We start from the raw sequence: 14,502 nt of genomic DNA, 5'->3' as shown, positions 1-14,502 counted from the left end.
GTCACCCCTTCAGGGGCCTTGATAAGGTGTATCTTTATTTGTGAAATGTTGTGATGATGCCTACTTGGACCTAAAAGTGACAAAACAGACGAGTTAATTGTTTTTTTAGGGGGAATTGTTATAATCCAATAGCCAAAATCATACATGGAAAAAATTTTGACATTGTAGAGTTGAGAAAGTACTTAGGAACTATTTTTGACTCCAACTTCAAGTTTGATAAAAACACAAAGTCAAATGAGGAAAGCAAAGAATCTATGTGATGTGGAAACGCATTTTTTTTTTAATGGTTCAGAGTGTATTTTATTTACGTTTGTTTACCGAAAGTCTTAACATTTTCTTTTGTCTGCTGGTTTTATGTACTTTCTGTGAAGGACAAGAAGTCTCAGCAACATTATCAAACTTTGCCTTAAGATTATGGGAGTCCAGCTGAAAGCTGCTTGGACCATGCACGGTGGCCTGTGTTTTCACTATTTTGCACATGCCACTATGTCGTCACAAGGTTGATTGATTGTGGTTGTCCTCTCTCTGTTTTAATGTGAATGCTAGACAGGAAGCCGAATAGCCTATCAGGACAAATAAAGCAATAAAATCTGGAAATGTACTGCAATGAGTAGCACCAGAAAAAATGGCTGTTGTAATGTCATGAGGTCACCAGGGCAGTCTTTGGGTGAGGCAGTGCAATAAAGCTGGAAACAGGCAAAAAGTCAGGTGCAAACCCTAAAGGGTTGTTTTATTTCTCACAGAGCAGCTAATAAAAGTAACTCAGGTAAATATTTCCACTCCAAACAATGTCCAAAGTCCCACATAAAACGTCCCAATGGAGTAATCTAATATTTCCCCCCAGTTGTCCCAAAAAGTCAAACATAAAGTGTCCACTTTCCTGTAACGGAGGTGTTTTTCTAATGTGCCTTTCTTTTGCTCAGAGGGTTCCTCCAGGCCTGACTATCCAGCTCCTGCCAGCAGCCTCTTCTCTGTCTTCCTGCTCTTTTCCCTGTTCAGCCCCACCTCAGGATTCTTTGTCCTGCTTTAATCACACTTAAGCACCTTCACCTGTCTGAGTGGTGAGGTCTTGTGGGAGATGTAGTTGGTGTCCTGGTGGCCATCTTGTGATGCAGCCACTGCTCCTGTATGGGCATGTAGTATCCCTCCACTACATGTCCCCTGGCGATGCCACACTGGTTATTAAACATCTAATGAAAAGGGAGATAAACCATCCATCCATTATCTGTGGCAGGAGGGGGGCAATCTTAGCTAACATTTTGTGATGCCGGGGCACACAGTGGACAGGTCAGATGTCCCATCAACAGGACTACATACAGAGCAACGCAATTGTTAATGTTCACACTCACACCTGCAGGCAGTTTAGAGTCACCAGTCTACACTGTCTTTACACTGTGTGAAGAAACTGGAGAATAAGGTGAACATGCAAACTGTATACAGAAAGGCCTCAGGATTAAAAGTAGAAATTAAATAAATAACCAGGTAAGGGCTACTGAAAAGATAATAATTGCAAAAATAAACATAGAATAAAACATCATACAGGGCTTGAAATACATTAGTAAATAGAACATATAAGTCAAATTAAAAGTGGCTCTGAGGGTGGGCACATCGTTTCGGTGACCCTCTGAGTCCAGCTGTCTGACTCCTGTTGTGCTGTGTAGTGGCCAGCAGAGGTCGCTCACACTGCAGCAGTTCTGTCCTCCAGTTGCAGAACAGACCATCCGCTTTCTTCCAGCCCCACCTTCCACATGAGCCATTAATTTTGGGTACGAACACTAAGTAACAGAAGGCAGTGTGGCCAGCATTTCACGTCATCGGTGTCAGGTCAGGTCTGACTCCATGACACAGATGTTCACCATGGTGAAAAGAACAGTGCTGTACTTTCAGTGCGGTGAAGTTATATCATGAAGACAGTGGCTCTGTTGTTCCTGAGCCTAGTTACACTGACACTCTGCTTCTAAATAGGAATAAATGGTTAGTTTACTTGAAACAAACCAGAATTTAAATCAGATAATTTTTTTATAGTGCTAAGAATTAAATTCTTGTCATACTTCTAATTTCGAAGAGGAGCACATGAGTTGCGACAGTGGCTGCAGGAGCTGAGACCACTGGAGTTTATTTTTAGAGTACTTTTAATAAACAGCATTGTTACAGAGCCACAGTGAGAGTGCTTAACATCAAATAAATGCAGGGATAATGAGAGCATGAGATAGAGCACAAATGCCTAGAAACAGAGCCAGAGCTAGTGAGCATGTACTGTGTGTGCCTCTCCAATACAATGACAGACAGGTTGAGATGGCTGCTATGTAGATAAAGGAATAAATTCCTAATAGACACACTTGAAGTATCAGACATCTTTGTGAATCACATCATATTATTATAACACACAGTTTGTATTATAACCGCTTAGTAGTAGTAGTAGTGCGCTAATTTTGATACAGCCATTAACACACTAATTGCTTTATTGGCCACTGAACTGTACATAGAGATAGGAAAAAATGTCACATACGTTGCGATTTATTTATTTATTTTGCATGTAGGGGGTTCCATGGTTTTAAAAGTTTTTCGATAGGATCAATGTATTTTTCAAATTAGAGGACAGCTGATTTTGACGACGCACAATATGTTTCCAGAAGAAGCAGGAAGAGTGAACTGTTTAAGCCTGTGAGAAGCAAAAAGTTTAAAATGGCATCTAAACATCTAGCTCTTTTCTCCTCAATCTTAATACTACTGCTATACTATAATGAGAGTAGAGTTGAAGATCTTTGCCCGAACCAGACGGGACCTGACGGGTTCCCATCAGAGGACACCATGTCAGAGCAACAGGGACCTTGCATTGACCGTTACTTCTTTAGACATGGAGGTTTACTTGTGGTTCCTGGAGTCTCCAAGAGTAAATATGAAGGCAGAACTTTCAGTTATCAGGCTCCTCTTCTATTCGATCTTCAATTTTCAAGACCAGGCTTAAAACTTATAGTTAAAATAGTTAAAAAGGAAAAGTTCACTTAGTCCCTCGCCTTGCATGCGCCGACATACCAACAACCATGCTTCTTCGAAATCCCTGTTTCTCCCAGTTCCATGCATGTGTACTGCATTTACTAACCATGTTTCCCGAAATCTCTGTCCATCCCAGTTACTCTCCTCTCTGCGTACTCATCCTGCAGGTGATAAATCATCGCCATCCTATGTTCCTGCAATGCTTGCTGCTCCCATATCTTGATGAATTCCATCAAGCATCATTACTATGAACTTCATACAGCATCATGTTCCTGCCTACACCTGTTTTGAATATCCTCTTCTCCTGCTCTCATTCTCCCCCTACTCTACCCAACTTTGCCCCCTGTGTCTCTCTCTCTCTCTTTCTCTCTCTTTGCATCTCACTCTCTTTCAACCTAACTAGTTGAGGCAGAGCCTGGTTCTGCCCGAGGTTTCTGCGTAGTTTATCGCAGCTTCACGTGATTGGTTGACCGGTGAACCCTTAATGAATGTTCTCAGAACCAGCTCATTCTCTACATATGTGGTCACTAGCCAGTTTTTACTCAGCTATTCATTGGTTTATTTGTTATTTAAAGTTGCGAATGTGGCTCCAATTCTCCAATGGAAAAGATGACAGAGTTCCAGCTTCTGCCTCCCTGGAGCCTGATACAACAGAGGCCACGACTTAAAGAAAAAAACTGCTTCCTTTTCAAATTTACAAAGTATTTCTTTGTAGAAGTCTTGGAAACTGAGTCATGCCATTGAAGAAATTCTTTAGTGACGACAAACAACTGAATGGAAACAAAGAGTGTCTTGTCCTGAGATGTGGATCCAATGTTTGCTGGGTTATTATTGGATGTGCTGAGCTGCAGCCTGATGAACAGTGCAGAGATTTGAAGTGATCTCCAGTTAGAAATATCAGAAATATTAAATTATTGAAAGAGTATCATTTGGATACTTAAAAATTTGTTTTGGCCCCCACCACTGACAGATTTCAAACAGGACACATTTGGTTCCTCATTCTGCTGACTTTAGTAGCTTCAAATCACCACCCAGAGGTACAATGAATGTCTCTGTTCCACTTCGACAGATTCCTACCCGTACGTGTCATCACTGGTTTGTGCCTTCTTCATGTGTCTGACACCTATGTGGATCGTCATCTCCTCCAAGCACCCAGCAAGCCGAACCCTACTCTACTCGGGATGGGAGCCAGTCATCACCGCCATGGTCATCAGCAGGTGTGTCACCAGTGTTTTTGTCTGTAACTGTGTGTGTTTAGTCTTCAAAGGGTAAGAAACAGTCATTCTCTGTCTGAGACTCCCAGTGTCTGGTTTTCTTGATGACTCATCCCCCTAAACAAATTGCAGCACATAAACCCTTGGGTCCCATTGAGCCTGACAGCCTTACAGAGGCAACCAGTGGGAAAGAAATAACTCTTACTCACCTCTCAAGGGTTTGTGAAAGTGAAACCCCATATCTCAGTTTTTAGTAAATGAGAAAGAATCAAATAGTGTTCCTGGACACATGAGCTGGAAACAATGGGAAAATCCTCCTCATCTTGCCCCATTCAATATTGATGAAACATTTTTTTGTCATTTATAGAGCAGCATCCACAGTGGAAGGGGTTTAGCCAAAGTCAATGTTGTGTTTCTCTCTCTGTGCCCCCTTTTGTCACCCTTTGTCCATCTTTCACATAGGCACTGAAATTCCACCTAATGGTCTAATTATGTTGTGTTGTGCAGCATTGGTGGGCTCATCCTGGACAAAACTGTGTCCAATCCAAATCTGGCTGGCATCGTTGTGTACACCCCAGTTATCAATGGTGAGTCACAGAATCTCTGCTTCCTTCTCTCTGAAAGGCAGCTATTGCATTTGCATCTGTTTTATCCCCAGGGCACAGACACAGAAGACCAAAGTTTTTAAAATAATAGCTTCTAAATTGTGGGAGTTTTAGTACTTTTATTTAGTTTAATTCTAAATCCTATGTTTTTCCCATGAAAGTGCAGGATGCAAAAGATGTATTGTGTTCAATGTCCCCCAGAATTGAAGTTATTACCACTTGTAGTTCTATAGTTTTGTTAAAATCAAAGATGTTGGATGAGCAGACAATTACATAACACACCAATGTACACTGTAAGCTGCGAGGGTATGAAATGAATGCTCGCCACATGCCAAAGGCAAGCAGATTTTCCATTTGGGAAGTAAATCTCAGAGGGCTACCAACCACATGGCAAAGCAAATGTAATCATATAAGTCATTTTTTTAATTTAATTTTGATGTAGCTGCAATTTCTTTCTCCAACTCCTTCGTTGTCCACACGTGGCAGCTTTGTGGGGGTCTGGATGACACACACCACCCAGAAGGCCAGGCCACAACGCACCATTGTTCTTAGACATTGTTAGATCTACTTATGGTCCAGTTCTCCTTTCCAGAGATCAGTGATTATGATCCTACAAAACTACAAAAGCTGTAATGCTATGGCATGAGGAGAGTAAAAGGAGGCCAGACTGCATGGACCATGGATGGAGTAAGGACTCTGATGAGATTTTAATTGTTAAAATAAACGTGTTCTGTAAATTTTGATCATTCGTTGATCAATAAAAACAAATTTGCTCGATCTGCTTTGTAAGGTTGTATTCAACATAAAACCATAACAGAATAAAATGTACAGAAATACGTATGAGACACAAAGATACCATTTGACTGTCTGTTACCTACCTACACATCAGTTGAAATATTTTCATGCTGCTGTGAAATGAAAACATCTTCTCTTCGTTTCTCACTCAATACACAGATTTGATAAGAAATTTAGGAGCATGATTGGCACTCAATCAAATGTTATCAAACTCATAGAAAATAACTCCCTCAAAAATATAAGTTACATTGAAACTAAAATATTGTTTATTATGTCTGTGTGACTCATTCAAACTGTTAGAGGTCAGGTGTTGCAGGTCTTAATATATCTGCCTCTTTGAGTCACTAACAGATATTGCATATGCTGACTGTGTTGATGAGCACCAAACTTCCTGCTATTTATATGATACTTGCATGGTTCTTTTACATTCACATCAAATAGTATTTTTGCATAATTTTTACATATTTTGGTCTGTGGCTCCCAGAGTGGCCCCTCAAAGTTAGAAATCCTCTGGTTTTCTGGACTTTGAGCATCATCTTTGATTTCTTTGAATGCTGTATGGTGTGACTTGATGGGCAATTTAATATCTCAGTCAGTATCTCAAAGCTCTATTGGTATTTGCACAACAGTTTAGTGCTTAACCCTTTTGCCTCACAGTAGGGAGTTTGTGGATTCAGTTCCTGGGCCTGGGGTCTTTCTGTGTAGAGCTTTCCTTTTCTCCCTGTCCTCATGGGGTGTGAGTGTGAGTGGTTTTTCTCTCTGTCTGTGTCATTGTATTGGCCCTATGATGGACCAGCGACCTGTCCAGGGTGTACCCCGCCCTTGCCCAATATAAGCTGGTATTGGCTCCAGAACCCCCCATGACCCAGAAACGGATAAGCAGTAGAAGATGGATGAATGAATACGATAGACAGATTTTGGAAATATTTTAATTGTCAAAGGTCACTGTTGGAAAATTTGCAGAGGGAACAACTACAACGGGAATACTTTTGGGTCCGCGCCTCATTTTTTTATTTTTATTTATTTATTTATTTATTTTATTAGTTTTTTGTATATGTTTGCAGGCCCTGGAGTGATTGTAATGCTCTAATAAAATGTCAGCAGGCAGACAAAGAGCCAAAATACATTGACATAAGTGAACGCTGACCTGAGGCATTAGCAGTGTCTAATACTCATCAAAAGTCTGTTCCAGAGCCGGTGGGAAGAGAGGGGCCTCTGAAACACATCCTGCTTACTGTTTTTTTTTTTTGTTTTTTTTTTGCATACAGTTTAAAATGAAGTACAGTCCTGTATAAAAGATTGTTTTACCTGCTGCACAGTAGGACTTTGGATGATGCATTTTCATGATCACGAATAAGGAAATCTGTCTTTCAGCATCTCTCAGATTCCCATTTAGAAAATCTTCCTGATCCTCCTCCCCCTCTCTCTACCCCATGCCCTTCTGTTCATGTGTTGTTTACATCTGCCAGGTCTCCTGCAGGGCTCAGTTACCAAGCTGTAGCCATGAGGATGAAAGACATAGGAAGTTAGTCTGTGTGCTACTTGCTAAAGGGATGTGTGATTTCTGCAGTCTGTGAATGTAATGTAGTGGTAGTAACAATATTAAATAATAGTAGAACTGCAGAGGAAAACCATTATGATCATTTCACTGTCCCTTAAAAATGTGGTAAATGTTTGTGATGGGATGCAAAGACCAAATAATCACTGGTTTCAACCATGCCTCATTTCAGAAAATGGACCTCCACTAACTGCAGTACAGTAGAGACCACAGTGCTGCAAAAGCGGTCTTTTTTAGAGACCAATAAAAAAGTTTACTGTTCGAACAATAAACATTTCACGTTATAACGTGATACTTTATTGATAGAACTATATACCTCCAGAGGGCCGGACTCATTCTTCCTTCTGTACAGCCCCATGCTTTTTAAAAATCTCCATATGTACGCATACTTATCACTATATTATCCACTGTGCACAATAACAGCAGAATCTTGATCAAATGGTGTAAAACAGCTATATTCCTTGTCCGTTTCCTCATTCAAACACAAAACCTTTCATATTATAATGTGAAAAGTTTATTGTTCTAACAATAAAATATCACGTTGTAACGTGATAAGTTGTATATTGTGACACTGATATGTTTTCTTTTACTGAAGTGGCAGCACTACGCTTCCGTACAAAACCTCAATAAAATTGTTTAAATAAAATTTATATAAAAAAATATGTTTTTTCCAACACTAATGCAAAGGTCCTTTCTAATGTGTTGCACCAGCAATTTGGTTTGCTTTCACCCTTGGTCCTAATCCATCTCCACAGATGCAGGTTTGTCGACTGTTCTGGGGCCTCATTTATAAAACTGTGAGTAGGATTGTTGCTAAAAGTGTACTATGCCCAAAAGCCAAAGTTTGCGTACGCCAGAAACTATTTAGATGTATAAAACTCTGCGTGTGCACACTTAAAGAAAACTTTGCTTTATAAATGACAGACTGGACCACAAGTGTGTGAAGCTGTGTCGACGTCATGTCACACTCTGTGCACGCCCATTTCTAACCATAAATGGTTAAATGAGAAATGCAATGGTTGAAATAGCAGAAATATTAAAAGGCAATATGCAAAAATTAACCTTTAGTTGTCTTTATAAACGCCATATGACACCCTGACGTAATATTGCACTCAGTTCGTATCCCGCTTGGCTTGAAGGGGGCTCTGCCTCTGGGTCATAATGCTGGCAGGGAGGGATACCATTCCTCTGTGCCACGTTGCGTAACACGCCACACGCTCTTATAATGCGGCACACTTTGGCAGGACGGTAAAGAAGTCTGCCCTCGGATGCATACAAAGCAACGCTCCTTCACTGACAGAGCAGCTCTAGGGAATCTATAACAGCTCATAAGACAGTCATCATGGGCCACTAAGCCGTTATGGTCCCTGAAGACCTCCGTCCTAATTCTGCCATAGTCCTCCAGCAGTGCCAGCAGTGTTATGGTGCAGCATTACGCACAAGGGCTCACCGACGTATTAATAGGTTTAATCAGTTCGTGCTAACTCCCACCACGAAAAATATTCTTTAGACTGAAGTGTGTGAACCTTGCCCTTTTCTTTATGTCTGGATTGTTATGAAAAGCATTAAGTAGAGCTAACAAACTGAGAGCAGGAAAGTATAACGATTGTTAATGGCTTTGTTTTCCACGCGTAGGATTTAATTGGCATTTTATTATGTGTTCACAGTATCACAGGAAAATATTCTGTTATTTCCGCGTTAGGCAGATGCTTTATGCACCGTCCTCTCCTCCTCCTGCCCTCCGGGAGTGGACAATATGATGGAGAGATGGTGGTGAAAAAATATAAGAGAAGGGATTTTGATTTAGAATTTTCTGTTAGGTTCTAAGGAGATGTTTCTGAAACAATTACTCAGACCAATGCAAAATAACGCTGTTGAATTAAATCATTCTTATGGCATGGCTCCAATGCATGATACGGGTTGAAATTTAATGATCTTCCCATTTTCGCCAATTCCCCTTTTCTTCCAAAATGTGCGTACGCATGGGTCAGTTACCGTAGGGGTGCGCACATTTTCTGTCAAGTCTCTTTTTATAGATCACAACCTTTGCATAGAAATGAGGTATACAAGTTTTAGGTCTGATTTTGCGCATACGCAGCGTTTATAAATGAGGCCAATGGTCTTCTTCTTGCTCATTATTTTGATGATCATCCAGGCTGAACGTTCCAGTCCTGAAGTGTTCCCTCATTTGCAGGTATCGGAGGGAACCTGGTGGCCATCCAGTCCAGTAGGATCTCCACTCATTTGCACTTCCACTGTGCTCCTGGGGAGGTTCCAGATGAGGCCAAGGGCTGCTACTATCCCTGTCGCACATTCTGTGGTACAGGTCAGTACACCAGTCCCTGTCTTCTATCACAGTCTCTTTGTACTGTCCCTCTCTCTGTCTTTCTGACTCTGTCCCTGTATTTGCCCCTTAATCTGTCTCTGTCCTTCACACCATCTCTGTATCTACCTGTCTTGTTCCCCCTCTGTCTTTTGTCCCTGCCCATATCTCTGTTGTTGTAACTGTATTTGTTTCTGTCTCCCCCTCACTCTCTCACTCTCTGTTCCACTCTCTGTCAATGGCCCTGTCTCTAGTGATGTCCTTGTCTCTGTAGCTGTAGCTGTATTTGTTAATCTCTCTATCTCACACTCTGTCTGTCCCTCTCTCTTCGTCTCTCTCCATTTGTCCTTGTCTCGTTGTATATGTCTGTCATTCTTTCTGTCCTATCTGACAGTTTGTGTTTTCTTAACCTTTAAGTTTAAGCATTAAGCTTCTTTGATAATCCTGTGCTGTATTTTTCAGGGGCCAATCACAGATCTGCTCAGGTACTACTCCTTTTGGTGATTCCTGGTCACGTTATCTTCCTCTATACCATCCACCTGATGAAAAGTGGTCACACCACCCTCACACCGATCTTCATGTCTGTCTACCTGGCTGCTGCAATGCTACAGGTCAGTAAGTGACAACATTAAAGGGATAGTTTGTTGTCGAGATTTGTGAGGTACTTTGCAAGAAAGTTTCTTCAGAAGCTGAGTGATATGCTGCTGTGAACAGGATCAGTAGAAAAAATATATATTTGCCCCCAGATAAAGAACTGTATATTAACTTTTAATTTTGGTACCGCATTTTGTGAACTGGTTAGTTTTCCAACACATAATTGGCCGTATTGTGATCCAAATGCAATTTTACTTTTTCCTCTCGTCAACTAATAATGCGTCATCTCTGTATCTCCAGTCATTCAATTAAATTTTAAAATGGTTAAGGTTTTCTTCTTGAATGAATATCTAATGACATTCATCTGTTTAAAATGTTCTTAGTCATGCTCATCAGAGTTTCATAATCAAAGGAATTAGTTAAAACTGCATTGTGAAAGTTTTGGATATTTTCACACAAGTGAAAGGCTGCATCCTAAACCACTCAGCTCTCCCCCTCACTCTTCCTTCTATATTACACTGCACCCAGCTCTCCACCGAAATCCTGGTGGTGTTCCTTCTCAGGTAATGAAGAAATCACGAGCTTTCTCAGCCTGTGCTTCAGACTTTGCAGCATTTTCCAGCTGCTGATACCGGCTCAAAGCCTTGGCACAAGAGAAGTAGTGAACCAGAGAAGTGTGTTCTGGCACCAATTAATAGACATAAACTCCTGCCCCTGACTGTGGCCTCCTCTGATTGGTTGGAGCATGGAGGCTGGCTCACAGAAGCATTTCACTGCATCTATGCCCTTTAAGATATGCTCAGTTAAGATAGTCAGTGTGTAGCTTTAACATTATTAATGAAACTGTATTTTAAAATGTTTTAAATTATATTTATTTAAATTATTTAAATTACATCTCAAGTCAATAAAAACATAGACTGCAGTGTTTTTTGGATAATTATGTGGACTGGGTCTTAAGCACTGTCTTTATACATGTCTCTTTACATATCAAAAGTCATATTCTGTAACATATAAGCTTACACTGTGAACTTTAGGAAGGAGCTAATTTATGCTTAATTATGCACTGCTCCTGTAATACTCCAAGGGAACAACACAGAAACGACTTGAAATGTGAATTACTGTTTTCCTTGTCTCAGGTGAACCCCAATCTGTCTTCACATTTGAAATTGTGTGTACATTAGACTTTGTTTTACTCAAAGGATTTTCAAAACTTCCCTAAATCTTTAATGTAGACATGGAACATTGGGACCTAAATCCAGCCCCTGTATGTCTGAATAGTTAATGAACTACTTTGTTGTCTTTATTGATTGGCCTTTTTAAAATAATTTCCTGGAATTTGCTTTGAAGGGGCAGCCAACGTTAGAGGACTTGTTTACTGAAGCACACTGCTGCAATTAGTAGATTGGTAAGTGGGCTCAAGAGAGCAGGGCAGGACGCAGTAGGGCTGGTGGGTGATGTTGCAGGTAGGGTAGGATGGCAGAGGACAGGAGGCATGAACTCCAGTGTGGCACAGGTGTGCACCAATGCAGGTGGATGGCTAGGGCTGAGGGAGATGAAGGATGATCCTGGGCACAAGGAAACCAGAGATAGGAAAAAAGTACAGAGCACGAAACAAAAGGAGATGGATCCTAGGGTTGGTCAGGACAACTACCAAAGTTGGTTGAACAAGCATCTTGTGAGGAGTAAATGAGAACCTGGAAATTATATCCGCTGTATATAATACAGGGGCTGGAGACAGGCTTGAGGAGGCACACATGAAAGACTGGAAGCGCCTTCAAAGAAGCTGGTAGTCTCTATTTGACAGTCACAGGGTTCATAAAGGTTAACGGTGTATGGACCTCCTGGCCTGGTTGATAGACAGGGGGCAGGAAGCCTACATCAGTCTACCAAACACTGGTTGTGAGTAGCTGAACGGGGGAGAGCTTCTCTGCCTCTGCCCATGTCCCCCAGCAGCGTTGGAGGTGTGCTTGGATTGACAGGATGGCAACGTCCTGCTCTTGAACAGGGAAAAGATGTGGTTGAAAACCAAGATCTATGGTGAAAGAGTCATGCCTGTAGCAGAGTTTCATCATGAACTGAGTGCATATTCAATCTAGGGGAGTAAAGAGCTCCAAGACCTTGGGTGTCTCAAGGTCATGCACCGGAGTGCTGTCTCTAAGTTCTGATTGGCCCGCTCCGCTAATCCGTTAGTCTGGAGATGATAACCAATTTGGGGCTTGCTGTGGCATCCAGCAATTGACAAAAAGCGTTCCAAACTTGAGAAGATTAGAGATTGGCTCCAGCACCCCCCACAGCCCGGAAACGGAAAAGCTGTGGAAGATGGATGGATGGATGTCTTAGAGTACATCATTTACCAGGGCTTGAAACATGGGAGAAGCGTTTGTGAGGCCAAATGGCATGACCAAGTACTGAAAATGTCCAAGTGGGGTGTTAAACACAGTCTGCCACTCATCCCTCTCCCTGATGTGGAGAAGAGGGTAAGCATTGTGGAGATCCACTTAAGAAAACATTGTAGCATGACGGCTGGGCTCAAAAGCAAAGTCATTGGGAGGAGAGTATATATTCTTGACTTTGATTTTATTGAGGCAACTGAGGTAAATTCAAGGACGGCAGAATGATTAGATACAAAAAAGAAGCCAGCGACCAGCAGGGAGGAAAAATGACCAGCAATGTAAAACCGGCAGCTAATGAGTCCTGAATTTAGCTCTCTGTCAGCTCTCTTGACTTGTGGGCAGAGGGGCTCCATTTACTGTAAGAACTCAATGGCATAGTCGTAAGGAAAGAAGGGGCAAGGAGAGAGCACAGCTTTTACCGAATGTCTCTCCTAGGTTGTGGCACTTGGGGAGTTTAGCATTGGCCCAAAATGAGTGGGGCTTGCAGCAATGCAAAAGATACCATAAAACCAGAAAAATAATGCTGATACTAATACTGTGCAAATACTGTGATTTCCTGACAAGAGCAGAGTAATGGGTGGGCAGTCAGGTGAGTGACATGGGCAGTCCGGTGTCCGCATTAAATGCGTTAGGATTGGCCCGGGTGACAACAGGAATTCTGGCTTGGGTGAGAAATTCAGAATCAATGAAGTTGTCATCAGCTCCTGAACTAATGATCTTCTGTTTCACATTTGCATCCAGTTGAGCACGAGCCACAGTTTTGGTGCGCGGAGTAGGAACAAGTCTGACTCATCAGACCTCCTCCAGTATCTGATAAGTATAGGCTTTTGACCGCTGCAGACAGATAACTAAGTGATGTCCAGCCTCACTGCAGGAGAGGCAGAGCTCTGCATTAAAACGCCACTGATGTTCCTGTGGAGAATGGGGGGGAGGAGCCACAGACTAACCAGGAGGAGAGAAGTGGTTGGAGCTTCTTCTAGAGCCTAAACAATAATCAGATAAGATAGGGGCTTGTGAGTAACCAAATTTCTCTCTGTGATGCTCTCTAAGACAGTTGTCAAGGGAAGAACAAAGCGAGATGAGAAAATCTGAACTATTGTCTTTGGCCTGGAGAGCAAGTTCATCCTTTATAGCCTCTGACAAATCATGAATAAAAGCCCCTTGCAAGGAAGAGTAATTACAATCACTGTCTCTAAGGAAAATTCCTTGGCTAAAAGCTGACTTACAAAAAACACTCTGACCCTTAGCTGGTTGATCTCATCAGTAAAACCCAGATACAAGTTAAAAACTGATGGCTTTCCAGACCTGAAAGTAACCCCACTTATATATGCAATGCATGCCTGGTCAGACTCATAGGACTCTGATTGCTATAGGAGAGCACTGAAAAAGAAATTGCCAGTAAGCTCCCAATTCAACAAAATAACTCTTGCATGTGGAGATGTGGTCTTCTCTAGTGGGCAGTGCAGAAAGTAGCTGAAGACAGGGGCCAGCAACTTGGGGTGGAGAAACCTCAGGGACTGCAGTGGTTGTTGGCGGAGGCTGCTTGTTGATCTAGACAGGCCTGAATTTGGGTAAGAATGGCTTCTTGTGTTTGAAAAGACTCTCCAATTTCTCTCCAATGGGGAACCATGGAGTATTGGCCCAGCAGACTCCCCTGAGTTGCTAAGGCTTGGTGGAAGGCAGCTGGGTCTGCTGGGTCCACATGGCCAGATTGTTCTGTCATTCTTAGAGCTACTGCTACTGCTGTAGCTGGTAAGCTAACCTTGAATTTACAAGCAGACTTCACTCCAGTCAGTAACTCCTGGACACGCCCAAGCAAGTCCTCCATCAAAACTCTGCATATTTGTGTGTAATGTGCAGATATGGGATCACCTCCATGGTCATTTAGATGGAACATTTGTTTTTGTATCTTTTTTGTGTTTGTAATCAACTGTTTCAGTTGTGGGTGAAAGAACTTCAAAAAGTTTAGTTTAGACAGCAACACTACTTATAGCTGTGAATAAATAAGAGTACATCACTGCAT

The 14,502-nt window shown here is 41.8% G+C and overlaps 1 protein-coding gene across 2 annotated transcripts in view; it reads left to right on the top strand.

The window, feature by feature from the left end:
- slc41a2b (solute carrier family 41 member 2b) overlaps window positions 1-14,502 on the top strand; it is a 36,383-nt gene that overhangs the window by 11,490 nt on the left and 10,391 nt on the right. For both annotated transcript variants that reach the window (XM_029495120.1, XM_029495119.1), the window contains 4 exons: window positions 4,067-4,214; window positions 4,719-4,798; window positions 9,364-9,495; window positions 9,955-10,103. In XM_029495120.1, coding sequence (XP_029350980.1) covers window positions 4,067-4,214; window positions 4,719-4,798; window positions 9,364-9,495; window positions 9,955-10,103 — 509 coding nt within the window. The remainder of the gene's footprint in view (window positions 1-4,066; window positions 4,215-4,718; window positions 4,799-9,363; window positions 9,496-9,954; window positions 10,104-14,502) is intronic.

Source organism: Echeneis naucrates, chromosome 23 (genome assembly GCF_900963305.1).
Source record: "Echeneis naucrates chromosome 23, fEcheNa1.1, whole genome shotgun sequence".
NCBI lineage: Eukaryota > Metazoa > Chordata > Actinopteri > Carangiformes > Echeneidae > Echeneis > Echeneis naucrates.
Note: the sequence above shows the minus strand (reverse complement) of the source record. Positions and strands in the feature narration are given on the sequence as shown.